The following is a 27,696-nucleotide window of genomic DNA, read 5'->3' as shown; positions in this document are numbered from 1 at the left end:
ATGTCTTGTTGTGTTTGTGTTTCTTGTGTGTTTTCTGCAGGCTGGTTGTCGTGGTTCGGGAACAGTATCGTGATCTTCGTCCTCTTCAAACAGAGATCATCTCTGCAGCCCACAGACTATCTGACTCTCAATCTCGCCATATCTGATGCCAGCATCTCTGTGTTTGGATATTCCAGAGGAATCCTGGAGATCTTTAATGTTTTTAAGGATAATGGATACCTCATAACATCCGTGTGGACGTGTCAGGTACATGAAGGTTTCAGTCCGTCTGTACACACAAACACACGCGCTGATGAGAAATCCAGCACATGCTTGTCAGAGTGTTTGTGCTCACTAGTTTATTACATAAACTTAACCTAAAAAAACTGTGACTCTAAACTCGCTGAGTAAAATGAGCGCGCTCTACAAAAGCATGAATAGACAAAATCATCACGCACAGTATGACTCCATTACATGACGTGTGTGTGCATTATGAAGACATGAATAAAGGCACCTCATGAAGCGTGTTTTCAGAAGATGATAATGGATGAGATGAAATCCATGATCTTCACACGTGTGAATAAAAGCAGCAGGTGCTGATGGATCTGTCATTAAAACACACAATCATTCATTCTCCGGCCTTTAAAAAATGATCATTAACTAATGTCATAACAACGCGCAGCGTCTGTTCACATAGAAAGAAAGAAAACGCTGTTGATGGTTGAATGTTGAGTCGTTCACAATCCTTTGACTGCTTTCTATCACATCTGTATTCATTTTTGCACTTGTTGGGCAGCTGTGAATAATCCTCAGACTGAATATATCTCTTTTCTGTTGTTCTTTCTTTCTCCATTGCTTGTAAACACGGTTAAGTAAACACCATTTATTGTTAAGCTGTTTCAAAAAGCGGCTTTAGAGAAATGATCATTTGGTAAATGACTCTTTCAGATGTTCTGTTTACAGTGATATTGATTCATGTTTGTTTGTCAGGTGGATGGATTCTTTACTCTTGTTTTTGGTCTGGCCAGCATCAACACACTCACTGTTATCAGCATCACCAGATACATCAAGGGCTGTCATCCCAATAAAGGTCAATAAAAGCGGCACATTGATTCTTCACAGTGTCTGAATGATTCTTGCGAGCTGATGTGAATCTCTGATCCGTTCACAGCTCACTGTATAAGCAACACTACAGTCCTCATTAGTGTTCTCTTCATCTGGATGGGAGCTTTGTTCTGGTCCGGTGCGCCCATCGTCGGCTGGGGCAGTTACACAGGTCAGAAACAATCAAACACATCCATTACAAAATACTTCAGGTTCATGAAGCTCAAGTATACTTAATGTACAGTAGTACTGGTATACTTGTGTACTTTTTACTTAAAGTCCCTGTGCACCGGAAGTTGCTGTCGTTTTTACTTCCATATTTTGATGCATTTCCGAATGAAATGAAATGTCTTTCTCTACGATTTGATTAAATGAATAAAACAGCCGTTGCATTTTGAAATATAACTGGCAGCAGACTGACTGTTGAAGGGGAGGAGTTAACGGATGCTCCGCCCAAGCCGTCTAACATACGTCATTTAAAATGGATATGAAGTGATGTGTGTGAATCCACAGCAAACTGTTGAATTCCCTTCCTTTTAATGACCCATGATATCCTCATTTCACTAAACGGAATAACATTTAGCCCCATGACTGAAATAACAGTGCATTTTCAAATTTTAACTAAAGATTATGAGGGCACACACATTTTAAACAGAGAATGGATCACATTGATAAACTATTAACAATACACGCTGCAATATTTCATGATAAAATGGGCATTGACATTTTTTATTTCACTGGGACTTTAAAGTGTGAAAATAAAAGTGAACTTTGGGTACGCAGCTCATTTACAATTTAGTTTTTTAAGGGAACTACATAAACTGTAGACTGAAAGTATACATTCCCATTTTTAGTTTAAGAGGACACACTTCAAACTCGTAACTCAAACTTTTGCTGACAGAAGCAAACAGTGAGTTGAATGAATAATCCTGACAGAATGTTTGTTCAGTGTCTGTGAATGTCCCTGACATCTGTTTGACAGATCGAGGTTATGGCACGTGTGAGATCGATTGGGTGAAAGCCAATTATTCCACCATCCACAAGTCCTACATCATCTCAATTCTCATCTTCTGCTTCTTCATGCCGGTGCTCATCATGCTCTTCTCCTACATCTCCATTATAAACACAGTGAAACGAGGAAACGCCATGTCTGCAGAGGGAGACCTGACCGACCGACAGCGCAAGATCGAGAGAGATGTCACGATTGTGAGTGTTAAGGAGGATTTTTACTTCTGCGTCAGACCTACGCCGTAGTCATCGGGCCGGTTGGTTTTCGTTTATACTTGTGCGCTTTTGTCCGACAGTTGTGTTGCTTTTGTAACCAAGACAAGACCCGAACAAGAAGCAGTTCATTGTGTACGTTGGCTGCGTCCAAATACCCCCACTTGAGGTCTTGGCCACTTGAGAGTGCGTGCATGCGACAGGAAGTAAGAGCGTATGTCTGTCCAATGTCTTAAAAACACCAAAGTGCAGTGCCCTTAATGCACACTAGACCCACGCTATGCTTTGTTACATTTTTGGAGAGGTTTGGCCACCGCTTAGGGTACCCGTCTCTGTGAAGGTTACGGCGTAGGTCCGATGGAGAAGTAATAATCTCACTTTACTCAGCCCTTTTTACTTTTGTTTATGTGAATACTCAAGGGTGAATCTCTTTGGATAAAAGCTTCAGCCGAATGCATGAATGTAAATCTAGTCACGTTTCTCAGTAAGCTGTTCTCTTCTGTTCTCTCAGGTGTCTATTGTGATCTGCACAGCGTTTATTCTCGCCTGGTCTCCGTACGCCGTGGTGTCCATGTGGTCCGCGTGGGGTTTCCACGTGCCCAGTCTCACCAGCATCTTCACGCGGCTCTTCGCCAAGTCCGCCAGTTTCTACAACCCGCTCATTTATTTCGGCCTGAGCTCAAAGTTCCGCCGGGATGTGTGCGTGCTGTTGCCCTGCAGAGGAGACGGGAAAGATAACGTCAAACTCAAACGCTTCAAAAAGATCCGGGGGAAGGCGGATGGGTCACCCGTGGCACTGCAGCACGACAACCAGCAGCCGCAGTTACAGAAACGTGAGATGAAGAATCAGCCGGGCCGAGAGCCGCAGAACCCCGCGCCCAGCCCTGACTCTGGGGTGGGCAGTCGTCCTGAGAGCCCTCCTGCCAACAAAAATGTGTTTTTCATCGACACGTCTGAACCCGAGTCTGAATGTGTCAGACTGTAGATCCTCTTTTTATATTTGAACTCATTGAAAATCATTTATCATGTAAATATACAATGAATGTAAAGGTGACACTAAACCACATTCTCAGAACTAAATGCCCAGTGGTCTAACTCTAAACCCATTTGTCGAATCATTCACTCTTTAACCTTAAACAAGTGAAGGCACTTTTACTCTTTTTGCAAAAGTCTAAACACATTTCACACTATAATACACGTTTATTGCAAAACAATAAACAAAGGCGTCCAAAATAGAACACAACACAGTTATCAGTGAGAACGCACAACTCTAAATTGTAGACACTTGTTTCTTGAGTGACCAATTTATTAGAGACGTAACGAGTCTATATGAGGCGGTTGAAAATCGATTATAATATGTGATGATTCAAAGCGGTTGAGATGTTCACGGTATCACAGTCCTCTGCTCTAGATTTTGAACAGTAGGGGCCTTGTGTTTAATGCAAACTTGGAAAACGTGGATAAGCTGATATTTTCCTCGTAGAAAGTTATCATATGGCTTTAGTTCAGAAGGTTTGCAACTGGGCTTGTTTGTAATACTGTTTACTCACTTAATGGAAACATTATTGACCAAAAATAATTCTTGTTTTTATATGATATATATCAAATATCAGATTTCATGCGTACACACAGTGACACCTGGTGGTCAAGGCTGATATCACCAAACTCCTTGTACAACTACAAAAATAAAGAGTGTAACTTGATTTTTAAAAGCAGTCTAATAAATTCGTTAAGTTCATATTTAATGTACTTGATGATTTTATATCACAAACATTGGAGAGAAAACATGAACTCCAGTTTCTTTATAGAAACTAGTTATAAATATGAACATTAGTCTTTTGTCAAAACTCCGATCATGAATTCACTCTTTTGCTAATATATGATCAATAAGCTTCAGGTTAATATCTAAATGTTTCACTGTTTTCACAACTTTGGAATCAAAACTGGTCATTGCTCAGAATCAATTGATACAAATGTAGTATTAATTTTGATACTTATGTAAAAGTAAAGAAGTATGTGCTTATAAAAGTACTCAGGTCTTTACAAGGTTCACTTGTAATAGAGTCATATTTGAAGAGTTTGGTTCCAAAATGAGAAAACTCTGTTATTAACATTTTGAAAAATCATGTTTTTATTGTGTTAGTATTCTTTGAGTTATCATGGTTTAATCAAAACAAACCAACTGCTTTGATTGATATTAATTGTAACGCACAATAAAGAAACACGATTCTTCATTTGACCAGTAGTATTTGTAATGGAGTTCTAGTGAGAATCCCACATGTATGGACTTTATACCATCATCGCCATCAGTACTTGTTTAGTGCTAGAAATTAAATGCCAAATTTAAAATAGTGTTATTTCCAGGCCCTTAGAACATGCGTGCACATAACCACAGTAACTACAATAAACAATGTGAAATACAACATATTCTTTATTATTGTATTATATTGATAAATGTCCATCTGGGGGGGAAGAATACAACAAGAAATCAAGAATAAACTGTAATATCAATAATAAAATATGTACAAGAGTATAGCATTTATTCACACAATCTTTCCAAACTCTCTATACAACCGAAAGGTTAAAAGTTCAGTGACAGCTCTATACAGGCAATATCCAGACTGCAAATGTGCCGTTATGACATCATAATAACATTCGTCCAATCACATCTGAAGTGACTGCATGCCATACGACTTTCAGGTCAAGATGACGCAATAATGGAGAGCAGACTCAAATTCCCTTCAAATATTCGCTTCGATCAGTAATCAAATCATCGAGTCCGTGATACAGTTCCCATCTCTGACCAGCAGGTGGCGCTAAACTACACTCTCCTGCACAACTAGCTTCACAAACATTGGTTAATCGTCACTGTTAGCTTTGCAGGTTAATATACACTGTATTCTGTTCATAAATAGATTGTTGACCAATACTTTAAAACTATACATATTAAGATTCTCTTATATATCTAAAATTAATACGCACCAAATTGAACGAAATCGGAAAATATATTTACTAGTACGAAAACACGCTCGCTCGCGCACGCACGCACATCCCACCCAGCTCCCTGTGCACGAGCTTTAAAACAAATTTAAAGAGACAGTTCAAACAAAAATGAACCTCATTTACTCAAACTCATCGTTCATAATCCAACATTCAATCATCAAACTAACGTATGGCTCAACAGGAGTGCGAATGAAGCTTATGAATCACACAGATTCACTTCAATTTGATTCTGCGGACAAAATGACTCACTTGCATGATTAAAACATGTCCTGCTAAATCTGCTTTTGTGATGCAGTAAGAAATGAACACTGGATTAAGAATGAGAGCGAGTACATGATGACAAGTGCATTTTCTCTCTCTCTCTCTTTAAAATCATTTGGTAAAGTCACGATTCCCTTGCGTCACAGGACCTGAAGGAAACACAAACACTTGTTCTGTAGTGCTCATGTTATCTGTTAAAGGCAAAATGATTCCAGATTAGAATGAAAACACACACGACTCAAACACGCACGCAGACATTTCAAGTAATCACAGATGAATTCAAATAAAACCTCATCCTGCATTAAACTCGAGTCACGGCCTAACTTTGACCTCGCTCAGCAATCACACAATGAGAAAAATATCACTACTTCCAAACAATTATATATAAAATATATATATATTTTAAATAATCTCATCTAAACATAAACCATCAGTGATGCAGGAGAAAGTCATGAGCAGAAGACATCAGGTGAATCACACACACCTGATGATGTAAGAACTAAAGCAGACGGGGAAATATCATAAAACATTATTACATCATTATATGAAGTGTGCAGGTCATGTGTTACTAAAGTTCAACTCTAAATTCTAGTTCATTTGGCTTTAAAGGTAAACAAAAATAAATAAACAGCACGAGAGATTTAAACATCTGACCGATATAAACGTTGAATCATTGTACAGAGTTCAGCCTGTCAAAAACACACCGAAGCTCTAGTGTAAGACTTCTGACTGTAGAATCTGCTCTAAAATAGTCAAATAATCACAATTCTCCAAGTTTCTTGGTACAACGCACATCACAAATGTCAAAACAGACGTGACTGTGTGAGATCTGCTCCGATACGAGCTTATACTTAACCATAAAGCATCAAAAACAAGCTTAAATCTGAATCCAACAGAACCCAGGTCATAAAGTTGAACCTGTCTGAGTGTGACACATGACAGATATTTGACCAGAAAATCTAAAGAAATGATTTATAACATAAATATATGAAATGAAGCCTTTTGTTAAACCATTTAGAATTTCTGTATTGTGACATTATTTTCCATGACAGTTTAGCACAACGCCCAAAAAACCTGTTAATCCTTAAACGATGTGATATTCTGGTAGTATTTGTTATACTGCTTTCACTCTGCAAATTAATTTTTAAATTAATGTAAAAGGATTTATGAGGGTTATACCATAACTAAGGAATCTAAAGGAAATATCAAACAAACAGTGTTGATGTGCAAAACTGTCATGAAGATAATGTCAGAATTTAAAAACACAGTGAAGCAAATGCAGGCTTCATTTTCTTCCAAATATGCTGAATTTCTTTTGATTTACCTTTAAAAGGTTTAGAAAGCTGTTCTTTCATTGATATTGCGATATTGAATGTCGCTCCAGTGTCATATCAAATAAACGCTGTACAAGAGAAGTGACTTTTACATTCCGTGTTAAAATCACTGAACGGATTCAGATCTAAATAAGTCTGATGTAAGAATAATCAGATGCGTTTGGAAATTTATAAACATAAAAGACGTTACGCTGTTTTAGTTCCCTCTTTGAGAGCAAAGCAAAGATAATCTCAAGACTGTTTGAAGCAAAAGGCACGTGGTTTAAAAAGAAGAAAATGTAAAACCAAACCAGAGGCAAACATCGCACGGGTCAAACGAACGCTCGCGTCAGGAGAGAAACAAACAAAGGAAATGGAGAGAAGTGGGGAAGCGCTCAACGTCCTGTGAGGCTGAAGAGAGGCCGGCAGTCAAAGGAGAGGCGTGTCACAGATGTTCGATGGAGGAACCTTACTGCAGAAACTGCCGTCCGAACATTTCCGTGACGCAGGAACATCCCTCTGTGGTGCACCCAGGCCTGCCCGGATGAGTCAGACGCGGTCGGGGGTTCATGAAGGGAGCGGGGGTGTCTGAGAGCTTAGACGAGATTATTCTACTTCCTCAAGACACCATCATTCATTCCTGCCGAACCTCAAACCAACATCGCACCCCTCATTCACCGTCCCGTTTACTGCTCAGGGCCCACGTCTCACTCCACTCTTACGACTCTGTGAAAGCAGTTTTGGTCAGAGGTCAAAGGTCATACAAACACTTTGGCGAGGGCGTCTGCTCCCGCGCTGCCGATGTAGCACTTGGTGGGGTGAAATGCCACATCGTGGATGGACTCCTCGAACTTCTTCCTGTGAGCAGTGAACTCCTGAATACACGTCTTGCTCTCCATGTTCCAGAGACGCACCGAGCAGTCGTGACCTGAGACGAATACGTCACAGTTCTCATCACAGAACATACAGAGAATCAAACAGGAAGTGAACGAGTGTGCGCGCCACTTACTGCCAGACATCAGATAGAGTCCGTTTGGATCCACGGCGAGACTGGTCACAGCATCCAGATGAGCCACCATTGAGTGAATCAGCTTACCTAACCAACATACAAATCTGACTTATTGCCTAAAGTCAATTACAGCGCTTCAGGGGAAATTCATCAAAAAGCTAATGTGTCATTTCAACTCTTTTACAGTCTTCAACCCTGATGCCTGTTACACTAAAATACAATAGAGAGGACAATTAAAAATAAAAGCTTTCCTTGCAGACGTGTAAACATTTTTAACATGAATACAAAAATAAAGAGCACGAACACAAAATGTGTATATTTATAACATCATAATATGCAAAAAGATCATAAAGGTTTAGCTTGTAATCATTAAATTGTTATGACAGATGTGTTAGCAGCCTGAGGTGAGAAAATATGATTTGTTGAAAGTTTGATTGATTTTGTAAATACCCTATGTCATCAGTTACATTTCACTGTAGTTAATACTCTAGTATTGTGTTCAATCCTGTTACCTGTGGTGTTGTCAAAGAATCGGATGTGGCGATCTTCCTGTGCTGTTACTGTTATCGGCAGAGTGGGGTGACTGAGAACTTTATTGATCTGACATGGCGCATCTAAAGATCACAAATAGAGGTTAAAGGTCAGAGCGGATGATGCTTCACAGTAATGCAGAAAATATACTATAATGGCCTCTCCAGATTACACGATTTTAGCCCAATTTTGGGCCGATTTGCATGTCGTAGGACATTGTAGTTATTCGTAAACGACATGAGGCATCGAGACGCAAAAAATAAGCGTGTCGTCTTGTATAGTTCCCCATAGTATACGACAACCAAATCTGCTCCTGCGAGGTCGCACGACATCACGACAAAAGGTCGCTGGTCGCTCATGACAGCTGTGACACTGTAGTGGCGTTGACCAATAGATGCACAGCACAGAAGCGCAAAGCTCTTCCGCACACAACATTCAAACATGTTATGTTTATATCGATGGTTTTCAAACAGTCTTTTTGTAATTGTGGAGGTGAGCTATCTGTTACCTTTTCTCATGACTAAACATAACATAACTTTACCTGGAGTTCTCCCTGTAGAAAGGACAATCCATACTGTCCCAGTCTTGCAATCCACTGTCTGGATTTATTTTCTGTTTTTGCACTTATCTGATGCCAGTACAAAAAGCACAGCTTAAATTCCCATAGCTATGGTTTATTTATATACTGCAGCCACTTCTTTCCGAAAGTCAGTCAGTCACTATAGTAATGCCTTCTCAATGACATCACACACGATGTCAACGTCACCCACGTCGTAAAAGATGAAAAAACGTTCTCGGTCGGGAGGACCGGCATAGTCTCCCATTGCAAATCTTGACATGATGTTCACAAGAAACAAAGTCAAATCGCAAAATTTGACACAGTGACATCATAACAGATGAAAAATTGTGTAATCTGGAGAGGCTATAATACAGTCCAACAGATCTTTTTAAAGATCTCATCAGTGTGTTTGTGTAAGTGACGTGTTTGAACAGGTACCAGATTTGCCGGCAGACTGGGACTCAAGCTCCAGAACCAGCTGTTGGGTCTCCATGTTGAAGATGCCCGTCCTGCCGTTACTGAACGCCGTGACCATGTGAGCGGGATCACTGCACACCAGATCCACAGATGATGGGATGCCCATTTCTGTACAACACAACAACATTTAAGACTGACTGTTTCCCACAGTGTCTCTACACAACGTTTGTAAAAAATTCTTCAGTATTTTAACTATCTAGCTTGACAACAGTTTTAACTTTTGTCACACATCAATGTCCGATGGACCAATCAGAAGCTAACTGCAGCACCAACGCTTTTTTTTTATATTCTCAACCCAAGAATAAATAATAAATGGACATTGAGTATTTTTAAAGGCAGTGATACCTTTACTCTCATTGAAGACTGTGATGGCCGGTGAGGTATCTGCCGCATTCCACAGTCTCACTGTCCCGTCTGCAGAGCACGACAGGAGTCGGTGATGAGCCGAGCTGTAGACCAATCCCCACACAGCATCTGTGTGACCACACAGCGCCCCCCGCAGCACAGACGGCTCTAAACGAGACAGCAAGTCAGTAATTATTTACATTATACATTCATTTTAGCTGCAGTCACATGTAAACAGGAACGTACCATACGAGTCATACGGGTCGATGTTTGGATTGGGAGTGTTCCAGCTCTGAATGGTTCCATCCAATCCACCACTGAAACACTGATCTCCATTAGAACTCATCACCACACACAGAACCGGACCCCTGTGACAGAGAAACACAGAAGAGCATCAGACATGTTTAGACAAGAGGTCCATGACATCACATCCGATTCACGTTCAGAATCAGATTTTGGATGCGATTCGTACAAACCTGTGAGCCCTGAACGTGTAGATGGGTTCCACATCAAGAGCTGCACATCTGAACACACAAACACAGGAGAACATCAAAAACCGTCTGAATGTACGAACACAACAAAAGTTTCAAAAGTTTCTCACTTCTTGGCTGGAGCTGTTTTCTGCAGATTCCACATCTTCAGCGTATGATCTTCAGACGCGGTGACAAGAACCGGCTCCACCGGATGGAACGCCAGTCCACGGACGGAGTCGAAATGGTTCCTCAGCGTGAACTTTGGGTTCCATGTCTTGCGCAGGGCATCTTTGTTGTTGGTGATCTGAGGAAAAGGAAATATTAGAGCGTGAAGCCGCAAACCGATGTGTTAAACTGATGTGACGCCATGAGACGATGAATGATGTTCAGTGTAAAACCCACATAAGTCAAACACAGATGACGAAGTAATGTGATACTTCAGTTCTGTCTTGTATTGTTTACTACGGTAAAATCTGGCCATGATCTGGGAACTCACATCATAAGACAGACTCTCAGCTTCATTGGCCACCGTGAGCCCGGCGAGTTCTCCGAGACCCAGTTCACTCTCCAGAGCCTCATCTGCCCCCATGATAAATGACTTTCCCGAAGAGGGGGGGAACGTCATGGCTTCAACTGAAACACACACACGTAAACACGCAAGCACATGTAGCTTGTAAATGATTGTGAGTGTTTTTAGAAATACCCTCGTCTGTGCGGCCCAGCTGATGCTCATTGAGACGGGGCAGACTCGGGCGAACGGGAGGTGCCACAGGAGGCTGTATGGATGACAAATCCTCAGCATCACGGAGATTAGCCAACATGTCCTGAAGTTTACACCTGTTGGGTCCTAAAGAGAGAAGGGAAATGCACTTTATCTAGAACTCTTACGGTCACATCACTGATTGATGCTGTGCAAAATCCAAACCACAGTCAAATATCTCCAGGAAATAAATGTATATCATAACATTACACAGATCTCTGTGTGCAGTATATGTTTATGATTGGCAATTTTATATAACAGTAACGGGACAGGTGTCGAATTTTGCTCAGGCATTTAAGACAACTTGGATCTGAGGAAGATTTATTGGAGCGTAAGCTTTGGTATGACACCAGTCGTGTCGGCATGGAATGACAGTAATGACTAGTAATGAAAACCTAGTAAAAAATGTTAATATTCATAATCTTTTATATTTAATATGGGAAGGAAAGGAAGAGTGTACACTTTGTTATTTAGTATTTTTGTCTTGTTTTTCAGTACAAATGCCTAATAATTCTTGAATCAAGATGCATTTTCTTGACGAGTAAAAGGTCTTGCAAAACTAATCTGCCAATGGGGTAAGAAAAATGATCTTGAATTAAAGTTACATCTTTCTTTACTAAATTAACTTTTTCTTACCATATTTGCAGATTTGTTTTGACTGTCTTAAGCACAAATTCACTGAAATATCCCTCTTTTTGTCTAACAACAAGACTTATTTTCTTTGGTCATTTAGCTCGTCATGAAAATGCATCTTGATTGAAGACTTTTTAGACATTTGCACTGGAAAACAAGACAAAAACACAAAGTAAGAAAGTATTTTTTTGCAGCATAGATAGGCCGCACTCCCTCTCAAAGGACAGAATAAAAACATGAAAACCAACTAAATGAGTCAGTGTGGCATTGAACAGAATGTTTCCCATGAAATGAAAACGATGCAGACGGAGAGGAATGTGAATGTGAAGGAGAGGCAGCGTAACACCAGACTCCTGAATAAGAAAGGATGATGGGAAAAAAGACTGAAGGGAAACAGAGAGGGAAAACTGAACAAAAGACAGATACACAAACACAGACGGGTGTGACGGTGAACCACTGAAGAGAGCTGCTGTTTGGTCAATCAGACAAAGAGTTTAAGAACGAAAGTGTAAAATAAATGAGAAGAACCAGTGATGAACCGATATTATTGATCACATCCATTCAACCGCAGATATTTAGTATTTCAGTTTCCACTGCAGAAATGAACATGAATGAAGAAACGGGTGTACTTTACTAAACCTGTCAGAACACATTCCACTCAAAAACAATCACAAGACAAACAAGCAAAGAAAATAGAAATCAATATTTAAACCCTTAAGAGTTTTCTCTGCCTTTTTCAAGAACGTAAAACCCAAATTTCTACAACGTAAAAACAATAGAATATTTAAACACCACGCTAGTATTTACTTCCTTTAAATTCTACTCACTATTACAGTAAAACAAGAGAAAATAACTGCATTACCATATTGAGATTAAAAGAATGAAAAACAAATGAAAATGTCCGGGAGTATTATATGAAAAGATATCCTGAATGTTTTTCTAGCACAAACAACCCTTGACTTTTTCCTTATCTTTGGGGTGAAACGAGAGCTGGACGTGATTTAGTGAGATCTGATATCGGTTCACCACTAGAAGTATAAAAGTAAAGAAAGAGGAGACGGCGAGTGAAAGAGCTCCCGGCCGACTTACTCTTCACCCCTTTCTTGCCCTTGCGCTCCTTCTTGTACTGTTCCTTGAGTTTAGAGATCAGCCCTTCATCCACGTCCCACGCCTCAGACAAAGGGTTCTGCTCTTCCTTCTCTACACGAGGGATGGAGGGAGGAAGACATGTTACACGCCTGATACACGCCCTGATGATCAGCGTCTCTTTCTCATGTGGGAAACACTCGGTGGAAACATCCCATAAAACCAATTAATGATGCCACCAGACATGTAAAAATAAGATCAGACATATAAAGATGCCATCGTCCTGTTGTTTGTAATCCACTGCTGTGAGTTGTATTGCAGGAAAACGTTTGGTTGCATCACCAGCGGTTGAAGTTTCTCTCATTGAAACGGAATAACTTCAGGTGACTGTGAACAGATTTCAGTGTGAACGGCGCTAACCACACGTCATCATGAGAACACAAACAGAGCTCACGTCATGAAACAACAGCAGATGTGCTGCTTGATATTTAAACCATGATGCTGATCGATCCGTTCAGGGATGACAGACATGAGCTTCTGTGGAGGAAAATCAGTCCAATTCTCTTCAGGGGTGTGTGTGTGTGTGGACAAACACACAGACAGACAGCGAATCAAACACAATCATCTACAGGACACTTGATGTGGTGCTATTTAGACATAAACACCTGTGAGTTTATCTGTGAGGAATTCACAAACACACGTTTCTGTTTTTATTTAAGATGAAATATCAGAGCAGACAGACAGAAGCTGTGAGTCTCACCCCAGTCAGCTCGCTCTCCAGCAGGGGGCGCTTCAGTCGGACCCTCCATGTCCTCATTGTTAGCCAGAAAATCAAAATCCTTCAGAACCTCGTCAGTGTCAAGATCATCACTCATATCTGCTGAGGAAGAGGAGGGCGACGGAGACACCTTCCTCCTCACCATCTACACACACAGAGAGAGAGAGATGTGTTAGTGATGACAGCTGGTGTGTCTCTGTCTGTGTTGGTGTGATGTTCTTAAGAGTTTCACATGAAGTTGAATGTGTGTTTCAGTAACATTTACAACTCTCCCACATCATTAATTTGTTTTAAATCTGATTTTAAATGAATGAAGTAAAAGAAAACAACTCACCATAAATTCACAAAATCATTTTATATATTGTATAAGTGAAATGTCATCCTGATGATTATCCCTGCGTACTGATTCACATGCTAACACGATTCAATCGCTCAAAATGAACATCATCAAGTCCCAAATTCAACTATGTTGAAACAAGTCAACCGATATGTCGACTATACTCACGGTGCCGAGCTCCATGATGGTCTTGTTTTGTCCTTCACTATCTTCATCCTCATCTTCATCAGTGAACTCTGCAGCGGCTTTCTCGATAAACTTGAAGGCTTCGAGCACCGTGGCAGAGTCGGACATCTCTGGTTTACTGTGAGCAGAAATCCACATGCGTGTGAAACACACACAGTAGAAACATCACCTCCGTCTGTCTAACCACACCGCTCATGTCACGTTCATACACAGACAGATAACTGAGACGATGTGGTTTTTTTCATGTGATTTATACTGACCACATCATGGTGTTACTGCTGTCCTTTGCTTCAGTTCCGTTCACCATGGGCTCCTGTCTCTGATCACCGGGTCTCTCTCCGCTGTCTCCTGCCAGTCCGAGCAGAGCTTTGACCCGCTGGGACTTCACATCCAGAATGGTGTCTGTGTACCCCACCTCCTGCAGGTATCTGAAGAGGACAGAAACAAACACCAGAGGGTGAGTGTAACGTGTGTTCAGTGCTGGAGAGAGTAAAGGTTATTTTACAAACACTTCAGATTGCTTATTAACTCAGCGAGGGGGCCACTTTCTAATTATATTAATACATTCTGTTAATACTTATTCAAATTAATGATCAAACAACAATAACTGGGACACTCCTGATTTAAGCTTCTCTAACACAAGAGAACAGAACGATCTAAAAAAACATGATCTGATCTGACCAAACCTGTAAAGATCACGTCTGATCTCAAAAGATCTGTAAAGATCACGTCTGATCATACAAAACCTGTAACGAACACGTCTGACCTCACAAAACCTGTAACGAACACGTCTGATCTCACTCAACTGTACCATTACAGAATCCATGAAACAATAAGAGCTGTGTGAATCCATCACGTACCTTGTGTTTTATAAATCCAGTAACAAAGCGTCCTATAAACATGAGCTAATGTCCTGATGTTTGTTGCCGGGACAGAAATTCATAAATGTGAGTTTTAAAAAGTAGAGAGAAAGCGAGAGAGACAAAGAGAGAAAGAGAGCAGTGTGCCGTCTCTTGCTGTACCAGTCTCTCACCAGGCACACAAAACTCAATGAGCAGAAACAATCCAGCATTCATTCACAATTACTGCCTCTCACACACACACACACACACACACATATATATAAATTTAATACATAATAGTTCCGCTTTAAATCACACCAAACGCAAATGTGTTCAACACAAAAAAATGATTTAACTGCGGTTGGGTCATTCAGCCAAGTGTGTTTGTGTGCTGCACTATTTATGTTAAACCTGATGTGTACACTAACAGAATAACATCTGTTTTGATATTCTACAGCTGTAATGGCAGAGGTCCAGATTTAGCAAATAACAAATGTTGTGTATAAGTGTGTGTCTATAGGCTATACTATTTAAATTTATTACACGTCTCGTTGGAACGCTTGATTCTGATTGGCGTCGCGACATTTGCAGGTTCATTATTCCCAGATAACAACCTCTCAAAACTAATAACACACGGTAACCTGCATGCAGCAAATCGTTTTGACGGGTTTTTGTTGACAAATGAAATATAAATATGTCTTTTAATAACATATATGACATTATATTTACAAACGATTAAACCAAATTGCCTGTTCGTGACATTTGAATGTCGTTTCTGACCTTAAAACGGAAAGTAAACGGCTTTTCCTCACAGAAGGTCTGCATTCAGTATATATGAGCTAATCAAATATTTCATATGTACATTTCATGTCCAGTTTTTATCTCATGTGGCAAGAAGTCGTGTAATAAGCGGGATAATGTACAAGCAACCACCTGATCACACTGAAGGGGCTTATTTCTACGATAACAACTGCTGCCTGTACATTATCCCTTACATAGAATATAAACTATTACTTTTGTGTAGTACATACACGTATATATATATATACACATACTAACTGCATTTATAAATATATAAGAAAGACATCTGATCTCTGTGTGATGAAACAGAGCTTCTGTAAGACTGCTTACTCCAGCAACCCATTAGCTGCTTTTAAAAATGTGTAGTCGTGCACATCCTCAGTGTGTGTGTGTGTGTGTTTGTGTCTTACTGTCTCAGCAGCTGTCGGCCCTGTTTCCAGCTCAGCTGACTGTTGGGCGGTTCAGGAAGCGTCTCGTTCTCGTTGCCGTCATCTAAGGGTCAAAGGTCGGACACAGGAAGACAGATGTGTGTCACTCACGGTACGTTTGCACACAAGTCTCTCACACCCTCCTGTCTGTCCACATTCCACTATGAATCTTTACAGGGGTGCAGCTACAAAACACGTTGCATGTTCACCTGCGTCACACCAGTGCATTTAAAAGTCGGAAGAACTCAGATTGGCTCAACATTACATACATAAAGTGTTCTTTCATTGTCACATGTGAAAGACAGCAAGTGTGTAAAATGTCTTACTGCAGCTTGTGTCTTGAGTTTAAAGCGAATCAATCATGTTTGTTTGTGAATTGTAACCCTGTGACGGGGTAAACAGCTGCTATGCTGGTGTTGTTTGTGGAAGACAACAGTGTGAAGTTACACTTCAAGTCCTCTGGGGTGGTGTAACGTTTACCTGAGTCGTAACTGGGTGGTTTCATGTCACCCTGATTCAGCTCGGTTCCATATCTCAGCTTGTGGTATTTTGCCCTGCAGAAGAGAGAACACAAGAAACACAGGTTTAGAGGTTCTGTTGCCATGGTTACAACACATCCTTCTGATCCCAGAGTCGCTTCACATGTGTAGGATGAATCTATAAATTCCTCTGAATGTGAGAAGAGTTTTCTGCAGTGACGAGGAACCGACACACAATCTGATTGTCTCGGCTGAGAGAATGGCTGAAATACCACGGGACATTGCTGAATTGATGGTGTATGCGCACGACCCGCTGGTGTTATTTTCAGCTTTAGATGAGTTTATTGAGGAATTATGGGAAGTAATGATCAAATAAACTTCAAACAAACCACTTTACCAGCTATCATTAATGCACTCCATTTAAAGTGTCTGTAGTTTATTCTACATCACAGGTGAATCATGTGGGTGGGACGTGTCATCATCTCTTTTTGAAAGGAAGTGAAACGAATCTTTCAGCAGGTTCATTTTCTTTGCGTATCTTTATTTTCATGGGAATTAAGCAGATTTCTCACTAGTTCACACTACTAAACAATAGACATTATAAGACTTTATTAGAGATAATGACAGTAGTTGCTGTGCTACCTTTTTATGATGCTTTAAATATTTGCAAGAATATACAGAGAAAATAAAAATCTGAACAATCAAAATATTCTTACAGTTATGATTTTGCAGTACAGTAACAGACTTTGTAAGGGAAAATTAGTTTGATTGTAATGAAAATATTGTCACAATGAACAGACTTCGTTTTCTTAACGCAAGATATTATTTCCTTCTGTCTTTCAGTTCTGGGGTGAAATATGATTTTTTTGTAGGATTCATGCGGGACTAAATCAAATATGACTTAAGGTTGAAAATGAAAAAGAGAAGACATCATCACGTGTATGATTGAGATGTGTGTGTGTTCTGTGCAGACCTCTCTTGTTTTAGAGCGTACTCCAGCATCTTAATGCGTCTCACCAGATCTTTCTTCAGGTTCTCCTGACCTTTCCTCTCGCCCTGCAGGAACGCGATCTGAGCCTACAACACACACAAACACACACACCGTTACTGTCAGACACCACTCTGATGAGGACAGTGGACAATACTTAGTCTCAGTCAAAACTATTTCAAGGATTTGATGTTGTGACCTTCAGAGATGAAGTGCTGTTTCTCGCTGCACTGATACAAACCAAGATAAACTTGAAGTTATAATTAGATGAAGAAAAAGAAATAAATGAGTAAATGCATAAAGAGAGAGAGATGATTGGTAATGTAAAGACTAATTTTGCCAATAAAGTCATTTGAATCTTGACAGACAGACGGACTAAGGGAGGTTCATTTCACTCATGATGACATCAGTTGACTTAAGTGTGCCGTTGTGTGATCTGATGAGCATTCTCACGTCACGTCACACACACACGCGTTATTTTGATGAAAAGCTCTCTTTAATGTGATGTGAATAAAACCAATGTTTACTGGATGTTGATGATAAAAGGACACATGTCCGGTGTTCTCGGATGGGCTGTTGTGTTTTATGCAGCAGAGGTTTGATAGACGCTTCTGTTATCAGTGTCTTGTGTGTTTCTCTGGAGCACTGAGATGTCAAATGATCTCAGTCAAGAAGCATGTTAGCCATTAAACACCTCTGAGAGATTTCAGCTCTGAAACAGACACATGGCAGAGTGAACAAATCAACTTCCAGCAGACTAACACACTGACCACTCCACAGGAATCAGATTAAAGCAGTTTGACGTCGGACCAGACAAAGTGAAGCAGCTGAGATGTTCACACGGAGAAGTCTTATTCTGACGTCCTCTTATAGTCATCTCTACACTGTTATCTGGAGTTGCCACGGTAACCGTCTCCATCCCTGATGGAGGCTGCAGGTGACAAGGATTCACAACTCTTTTTCACTTTTCTTTTATACAATGTTAGTCTACATGACGCACAACAGAAAGATGATTGGTTTAATCTGCTGTGGAATAGCATTGAAGTGATGCTCACATTCACAGCAGATGATGGACAGCCGGTGTGAAAAAATAAACCGGATTTATCCTACCTGGAGATGAAAACAACATAAGTACAGAGAATGTTTGAGAAACTTTAGGTGTTTTAAAACAGTCATGATGGATATCAAGTGATCTGTGTCTCTAGGTCACCAGACAGACAACAATGATATAAGTGTCAAACATCAGTGCAGTCAGAAGAACCTCTGTTTACTCAAAGAAAATATTATTTTTATGTAATGGACATAAGTGGAGGATATATTGTACCGTGTCTCACAAAACAGATTCTTTTTGAAAGATCGGTCAAGTATGTGATGTTCTCTGGCCTGCTTAAAGCACTCACTTTAAAATGATAATTATGTTATTATCCACTCCAACGCATGTTACTTTTACAGTTTCACATTTTTCTTTCTGTCAATGTTTTTACATTAAGCAACTGGGAAAAAAAACCTCGGAAAAGTGATGGCAACAAGATCTAATATCTCTTCTCTTTATTGTTTCCATTGAAATTTTGGTGTGGTATTTTGATTTACGATTTGCAACGGATAATCCTGATAAGCTTTCCTGTTGCTCAGTGGTAAGAGGGTGGCGCTAACAACGTAAATGCAATGGACTGTGGGACGTCTGAAACCTTTCACACAAGCATTCATGAATCTCTGCAGGGAACAACAAACCAGACTCTGCCTCGGGCAAATATCACATCCAGAGTCATGAGGCATGATGGGAGAATTCCTCATTTACTGGATCTGTTAATAATGTAGATTCACAGCTTGAAAAACAGTCAATTAAAGTGCTTATTGAACTCAATAACCCAGCTGGTCTTTCTCTCTCTCTGGTAAATGTGACACATTTTGGAATGAGACTGTTAGAGAAGGCCTCGATTATAATGATGACTCCTCGACTCGACTGGCAAACCCTTCAAAACAGCAAAAAGACCAGTGTATGTTTACAATGAGAAAGCAGAAGAAGTGAGAGTGATTAAGAGCGAGAGAAGTCAGAAATAGTTTGGTGACGTCAGGACGGCCCACTCGCGTCCCCTGGGCATCTCTTGACATGCCTGCTGTCACACAACTTTGCACCGACACAAAGAAGATATCAGCTGTAAATATACATAACTATGAATATATTTACCATGTTTTATTCACGCATGTGTGTTGAGAAATGAACTAAGAAATGTGCTGGATTACAGATTCATCCGGCCCTATAGTTTAAACAACCCAGTTTTAAAGTGAAGTGTGTAATTCTGCAGATCTACAAAAACACAACACAAGATTACGGCCATGATGAGAGAGACCACAGCAGCATAACAACATAAAAGGTTTTCGGGCCTCTGGGTTTATTTTGTTTGCATTATAACATCAAGCCGCTGTAAACACATTTCATCATAACACAGAAAAAATATATATATATTATACCCAATTAATGCAGTATACAAATATATATCAAACAGTGACATTTTGATCTTGCATCCCTAATAGATTTAAACTAAAATAATATAATATTGCATTATACTATATATTGTTTTCCTAACACGTATTTAACAAGTCTTTGTAATTCTACAAGAAAATATTTAATTTCCAAATTTTTCTGAACATTTTTGGAACACTGTAATGAACAGAAATGACTTGAATAAAGTCGATGGTGTGTCAGCAGTGTTTATATATGTCGTGTGCACTAGTCAGCATCTAAACAGTGATTCCATGTCGGTACACAGACACACAGAAAGTGAGTTTAACTCTACATGGCCTCTCACCGAGCAACACAACTCTGTGTGTATTCTGCAACACTGTGACGGTTTAATGGCGCTTGAGCAAAGTGTAGAGGAGGAGTTGTGGTTTGCATGTGTGGTTTGACATGACTGAGCGTTCGACTGTTCCTGCGCTCTGACAGATAAACATGTGATCGCAGCAGCGCTTATCTCTAGTCAGCAGTCAGACGGGGACGTTCTGAGGATGGACGACGCATGACAAAATACAAACAGAAATAATAATAGCTGATCTCTGACTCATCTACACAAAGACGAGGAGAAAGCAACTCCATGGATTACATGACCCATAAGATAACAATTACTGTTCACTCTGCACATTTGCTGCTGTGAAGTTATGTGTAAATCATGTGTCATTATTATGTGTACACTACGCACATTAGGCCTCATTCATGAAACATTCGTAAATATATGTGAAAATTCAGAGTAATACAGACCATCCTCAAACCTTCCTCCGGATTCACAAATACTTCGTAAACGTCAGATTTGATAGTAAAATGTGTGCAGGTTAATGAATTCCAATCTCTCGAAAACAGTGCGCACATGCACCTCATTCACAATGAGCATGATCACCGCCTATGAGTAACTGCTACGCAAATAACGTATCTAGAAATCAATTAAACTGTGTCCACCAAAGAGTTTTTAGCCAGCTAAAATAATAATACCAAGTGCTCTTCTGAAAACAACCAGCTGGTGGCGCATAACTGCGTGTTATTCTGGAGATGCGTTTGTTGGTGTGATTTAGAATATCCACAACAGTTAGTCTACTTGTTATTAGTATCTTATTTTGAAGAATATTGCTTGATATGAAAATGCAGTTACCATTAATATTAACTTCTTCATTGTTGTGTATGATGGTTGGTCAATGTAGTGTTTGTCCCGCCTCTTCTCCACTGTGATTGGACGGCTGTGTAAAAAAGGAAATTGACGATCTGCGTTTTACCCAACGTTAAAATGTAAGAAATGATAAAAGACAGGCTAAAAGAACTTGTGGAATATCATTAGCATGCATCAAACTGCAGTGTCATCAGCTTGTCTAAAAGTATACAGAACGTGACGTGCGGTTTTACGCTGTATTTACACGTTGCATGGAGCAGGTGTACATTTCTTTCGTAGCAACTGACATTTTGAAAATACGAACATTTTCATGAATCAGAATATTTACGTCAAAACGACATTAGGATTTGCACAAAAAATCATTCTGGTCGTGTTTAAAGAATGAAGCACATTATGTGTACATTTGCTCCTGTGTAGTCAGTGTAAAATATGTGTCATTCGTTACTCTATGGTAAAACACGTGAACAGATGATGTTGTACTTGTGTATATGGTTGAGTGACAATAAAGGATTTGATTTGATTGTGAGATGATGCAGACAACTGTGGGTCAGAGTTGTACGAAAACATCTTTCTAGCAACAGATCACATGCTTAAAGCAGCCACAGGATGACCCGATTCGTCCTAAAGACATAAGAACAGAAATTTTGCTTTTGTAGTGATGAGATAATAATCATCCATACATGATGTGATAAACTGTGACTAACCATGAACATAAGAATATAATCCAACAACAGGGCGAGCCCCTGAAAAACACCTTACTGTGAGTTGTGAATGAATGAGGTTGCCCTGATTCGCTCGGAGGGATGCCATTAGCAGAAAAAGAGAGAGAGAGAGAGAGAGAGAGAGGCAGCAAACAGACCGCCCAATCACCCAAAATAGACACTAATTTTGTTCACCATACAGAAAACTACACAGGATATCCTCTAATGACTTCTGTACCCCTGTCAGCACACTATTAAGGGGGTCAGTTAATGGCTTCTGCCGTCTAAGCAGTAGACTCTACGGTCCTCTGTAAGCGGTTATAGATTTCTGCGTGCGCTCCCCGAGGGCAGATACAGAGTGTGGGTGGAATACCGGTGTGTCATCTTGTCTTTGAATACATCCAACAAAAAGCATATAAAGAGCCCCACGAACGCCCGAGTGATCTTTTCGCAATTCAAACGAACATTTATAGGTTTTAACGGCGTTTGGTTTAATCACGCGCCCACACGTACATCTCTCTGCATGACACAAATCAAGTCAAGAGAGTTTGAGAGAGGTTTGCAGAAATGTAGGTAGAGATATTTTTAAGCAAGTGGTGTTTTATGAAATCTAGAGATATTATCCTGAATCAAACTTGATCATATGTAGGAAAAGCATCAACGTTTGTGAAATATCTAAGTGTTGTATTCAAACGATTCTGCTAATTTTTTAAATAAGGCATAAGATGGCAGCTAGTCTTTTTAAAGGGACACGAGTCACACGACACATGCTCGAGCGACTATTCACAACATCTGCAGAAAAATTCAAGAGACCATTTAATTGTTTTCTAAAGTAGGTATAAGTTACCTCGGGGTGTGATGAGATCTCATGGCACGAGATCCAATGTCTCTCTCGAGGACACAATAGGCAAAATTTGACAAGTGCGACCTTAAAATATACTTGGGAGCATTTTTGTGAGTACACATTTTGTTGTGGTGCAACCTGTTTTCATTACTGTAAAGAACACGCTAATAACTGCACAAAGCATGTGCCTGCTGTGAACTACAGAACACCTGCTATTCATATAGACAACTTGATTTTCCATCCCGCTGCGCTACTTTCACACCATTTCTCCATGTGAACACGCGCTTGACGGACAGTTTCAACCTTCTCTCGCGTCTGCATTGCCTCGCGCAAAATAGTGTGGTTCGCACTGCCCGCAGGACTTGGGAGCACGCTGATGAACACAAGTTGAACCCCACAAGTTGAGTATATAGCACATGCAAGATCACATTAAAAAAACGGTCTCTTACATAAGTGCGATGTTAACATAAAACATGTGTTTATGTAGTTTTAACTGTTTCTCTGAAGGCTGCGAGGGTTCAGTCAGTAGATGAAGGAGGATTGACGGTGTGATATGATCGTCACCTCTGTTAACATGAGCACTATGCAAAAGCATATAAAGAAAACAACCACATCTCTTTACTAAAAGCTGCACCTGTTAACAAAACAAAACATCATTTGTGATTGTCAACTACTGCAGTTGTCAGTTGAGATTGTGACAAAAACTTTTGAGGTGTTTACATATTGTTTATTCATTAAAACAGACGTTTAATTTGTTTCATAAAGTACAAGATTATTTGATATTTCCTATATTTTGTGTGTTTTTAAGGGGAATAAGACTTTGTGCCCTATATATTTCATCAAAAAAGAAAAAAAAACTTTCTCTCCACAGCTGGTGGTCTTGCATTTGTTGAAACTAGTAAACTTGTATTAGCATCTATTGTAATTATTGCTTCTGTATGATATATCGCTTTATTGCCCACTTTGGATTAAAGTGTCTGCTAAATGACTAAATCTGTGAGTCTGTCTTCTGTGACCTTTCTGTTTTGACTTGCATAACCTTACATTTTTTTCTTATAGTCAATATGTTTTCTTGTACAGCTGCTTTGTAACAATACAAATTGTAAAAAGCGCTATATAAATAAAGTTGACTTGACTGAAGGATTTCTTTTAAAAGTCTAAAAATCTCATCTTGTCTCATGTCTCGTGTGATAATCGTCTCGTCACACCCCTAGGTATAACTGTAACTGATGTAAATCATGTTAGACCTGTTACTTCTTACCAGACCGGAGTGTGTAGAGGTCACTCTGGAGAACAATGTCTGCTTAAAGGGACAGTTCACTCAAAAATTAAACATCTGTCGTCATTTACTCACACAAAGGTTCTTTCAAATCAAATCTATATAAATGTCTTTGTTCTGTTAAACACAAAGAAAGATATTTGTAAGAATGTTAGCCATGTTCAGTTCCGTGACATCATCCACTGCCATAGTAGGCAAACAAATATTGTATATTTTGTTATTCTGTTGAACGCAAAGTGAGATATTTTGCTGAATGTAGGAACACAAACAGTTCTGGGGCACCTTTGACTAACATTTTACTTTTCTATGGCAGTCAATGATGTCACAGAATTACAAATGACTAACATTCTTCCCAATATTTTTCTCTGTGTTCATCAGAACAGAGTCATTTATACAGGTATGACATGAGGGTGTGCAAATGAAGACAGAATATCATTTTTTGGGTGAACAATCCATTTAACTCCTCCTACTAATAGTAAAACAGGCTAAAGAACACAATATTGAACACAAAACCCAGTGAGCTATAAAGGGTTTTTTAGAAAATGAAGTGCTGAAACAAAGATAATGTGGAATAGTGGGCAGCAACATTATGAGACATAAAATTCTGATCCAATTTTAAAGTCTCCATCATGTATCCTTCCTTAGTGTATCATGAGTACAACACGTTCAATACAGAAATTACTAATAAATAAGTTTGACTTTTTTACCCAGTATCTTAAACAATACACAACAGTGATAAATGATGCAGCTTGTTTCCAATCTCCATACTAAATGTCAAAGCGTTTGCCGAGCTCACATCACACCTGACAATCAGTGAAGGACGAAGGTGTGGCACGGGGCGTTTCTAAACCGTGTACCTGATAGAACAAGCAGGGGTTCATACCTTTCCATACAAGGCCAGACCTGCACGGGTTTAAAGGGTGGCATTACTGGTTCCTAAGAGACGTCTCGCTTTCCAAACCACTGCTTTCCCCAGTAAACCAGATCACAGAGCTAAACGCGTCAAAAGAGCTCATTCAGAGCTGCAAGCTAACTGGTTATTAGCTGGAAATAAAAGTGCATGAATTAAGAGGTTTGCTTTCAGGAATTAGCCGAACGAGCAGATTATACTAGATTAGTATTTACTTTAGCGGCTCAAAACTAAATAAAGCTATTTGTGATGGTTTCAGTGCTCAACCTGAAGGCCGTCTGACACAGGAAGAGAAACTTGAGAGAGCAGAACAGGTTGAAGAACTCTAGCCCGTGTGAATTAGACAGGCTCGCCCAACAGGTCAGATTGCACACACAGATGGGCGAACATTCACACGCTCGAAAGCTCACACACAACGAAAACCCGGATCTGGATGAAGTGTTTACTTCTCGACTGTCTTCCGCGCAGGAGCTCCGGCCTTATGGTTAGTACAGTACGTCCATGAAAAGAGAGCAAAACGAAGATTAGAGGAAGATCTCAGAGGATGACCCCAGAGGATCTCAGATTAAGTATGCTTTGAACAAGTTTACTTGTGAGGTCCCACATCTAATCCCGCAAATCCTAAATCACAACTACACCGGTGAGAAAAACAAACCAAATGAAGGTTAAGTACACAAAGATTTACTGCAACAAAATCAAGTTTATCTGAATTTACTATTTATAGGTACATGTTTATGAAAATAGTACATTTTCTGTTATGCTCTATGACAGGGCTAGTCAACTGGCGCACTGCGGGCCAGTCAATCATCTTCATCTGGCCCGCCTTAACATTTGAAAAACTTGAGACTTGGAGACTATAAGAAAGGGGTGAAGAAATGCACGTCCTGAGACGCCACATCTTTGATAGTCCAAAATGCTGCTACATTCAATACGAAAGTATTCCCCTCGGCTCATAACGACTGACGTCTTATAAAGCGATTTGTTCAGTCTGCCCAAGAAACTTCATGTTATTTACAACATTATAATTGGCAATCCACAGCCACAGGCGATACGTCGCATTCCAAAACGATTGAAAAAAAACGATGTTGTTTTTATTACTACATTCATTGTGTATGATTTATACAGCTATATTTATGAAAATAGCAGTTTATCTCCCTCCAGAACTTTTACTTCAAATGATCTGCCCTTTTAAGTGTGCGGGGCACCTGAATGCGAATGGAATTCACCAATCGCCATAGCCTTCAGTGTTTTTGACATCTTCATAAATATCTTCTTGAAACAAACAACGCCACCCACATCTTGGAAGTGGGCTACTTGGTGAACTGGGGGTGAGTAAATGAACAGTAATTTAAGTAACAGTAACATAAACAATATAAAAAGGAACAAAATGCAAAAAAACAGCAATACAAAATAACAGAAGAAATGATGATATGGTAAAAACTGGCCCGCATCCGATTTATACTTTGGAATCTGGCCTGCAAAGAGAAGTAGTTGAAGAACACTACTCTATGAGCTAGTGACAACGTTTTTCTCAAATACCCATTAAAAATATTGATTTTATTTGCAGAAAATTGAAATGGGGCAAACTGATCAAAGACGGGCTGTCACAAAAGAGGACGCTTGTCAGGGCCCTTCACAACCAAAATATGACAACAAACGGCCAAATCTCAATATTTATTCCTCATTGCTAAACAGAGACATCACGTGACCATCAGACAACAACACTTTCATTCCCAGTCAAAACACACACACAGTTGAATAAACTCTGTGTTCCACCACACCTGTATTCATATGACCCTCCAACACTCCAGCATCATCATGTCTGACAAGCACTTCCTTCATTGAAAGCTCTCACAGAGAATCAGGAATGTTTTGTTTTTGTTCCAGCAGAATTGAACATAAAAACGACCCAATACTTTAAAAGAAAAGTGGTTCTCACAACCCAAGTCATGCAGAAGAACCATGAGAGAGAGAGAGAGAGAGAGAGAGAGAGAGAGAGAGAGAGAGAGAGAGAGACAAGCATCAGCAGTATGAGTCACCAGCTCATAAACTCTTCAGTGGATGTTCTGTAGCGTTTCACAGCATAACAGTGACACAGACATGAGCCCACATACACTCCAGCCTGTGCTGGACACAGAGAAAACCTGTAGCACTCATCTAACAACATCAGGTATCACAGGCCCGACACACAAATCATCTTGCATGTAATTGATTGTAAATGTCCTCGAGGGTGATTTCAACACGACGGCTTCTCCTACACGCTGTCGCCCACTCAGAGCTATGAAAGGCACGTTGGTTATGAAAGTGATATTGAAGACGGCCGCTGAAAGGATTTCCTCACGTATGCCGACCGAATGCTTCTGTGCTGTTAGATATTAACATTGCCAACGAGAAAACTGGAAAAAATCTCGGCCTGGTCAAAAGGGGTCAGACATCACATGACTTAAACAGAACAATTTACAGTTTGTCCTTCATTCAATATGCATAATAAATCGTGTGGAAAAACTGGATGGACGCTGGGATAAATTAACCATATTACACAAACCTTTCCACATGATTCATGAATCAATTATTGCCTTTGAGGTCTAAATAACCCGAGCGTAAACAGGTAACAGGGAAACGGCAACATTGTACAGAAGTATGTAGAAGCCAGCGACTATCATCTCAGATGTTCAAACATGACAGTAATACAAGTTGTGTTACCTCATTT

At 39.9% G+C, this 27,696-nt stretch overlaps 2 protein-coding genes across 2 annotated transcripts in view; one reads left to right on the top strand and one right to left on the bottom strand.

Annotated features, from left to right (window-relative positions):
* Positions 1-4,836, top strand: opn6a (opsin 6, group member a; the record flags this gene model as incomplete). The annotated part of the gene is made up of 5 exons (XM_079483831.1): positions 1-246; positions 970-1,069; positions 1,151-1,255; positions 2,066-2,289; positions 2,816-4,836. 5 exons carry the CDS (start codon positions 1-3, stop codon positions 3,287-3,289), a joined length of 1,149 nt encoding a protein of 382 aa, XP_079339957.1. The 3' UTR covers positions 3,290-4,836.
* A 2,049-nt stretch (positions 4,837-6,885) lies between these two features.
* strn (striatin, calmodulin binding protein) overlaps positions 6,886-27,696 on the bottom strand; it is a gene marked incomplete at its 5' end in the record, with an annotated part of 21,652 nt that continues 841 nt past the window's right edge. The window contains 17 exons of the mRNA XM_079483830.1: positions 6,886-7,809; positions 7,891-7,977; positions 8,403-8,504; positions 9,419-9,565; positions 9,803-9,970; positions 10,049-10,170; positions 10,279-10,326; positions 10,404-10,579; positions 10,772-10,908; positions 10,979-11,122; positions 12,758-12,868; positions 13,515-13,677; positions 14,038-14,173; positions 14,316-14,483; positions 16,109-16,190; positions 16,607-16,680; positions 17,579-17,682. Coding sequence (XP_079339956.1) covers positions 7,640-7,809; positions 7,891-7,977; positions 8,403-8,504; positions 9,419-9,565; positions 9,803-9,970; positions 10,049-10,170; positions 10,279-10,326; positions 10,404-10,579; positions 10,772-10,908; positions 10,979-11,122; positions 12,758-12,868; positions 13,515-13,677; positions 14,038-14,173; positions 14,316-14,483; positions 16,109-16,190; positions 16,607-16,680; positions 17,579-17,682 — 2,139 coding nt within the window. The 3' untranslated portion in view covers positions 6,886-7,639. The remainder of the gene's footprint in view (positions 7,810-7,890; positions 7,978-8,402; positions 8,505-9,418; positions 9,566-9,802; positions 9,971-10,048; positions 10,171-10,278; positions 10,327-10,403; positions 10,580-10,771; positions 10,909-10,978; positions 11,123-12,757; positions 12,869-13,514; positions 13,678-14,037; positions 14,174-14,315; positions 14,484-16,108; positions 16,191-16,606; positions 16,681-17,578; positions 17,683-27,696) is intronic.

The sequence above is a fragment of the Barbatula barbatula genome (assembly GCF_947034865.1).
Source record: "Barbatula barbatula genome assembly, chromosome: 20".
Classification (NCBI taxonomy): Eukaryota; Metazoa; Chordata; class Actinopteri; order Cypriniformes; family Nemacheilidae; genus Barbatula; species Barbatula barbatula.
Note: the sequence above shows the minus strand (reverse complement) of the source record. Positions and strands in the feature narration are given on the sequence as shown.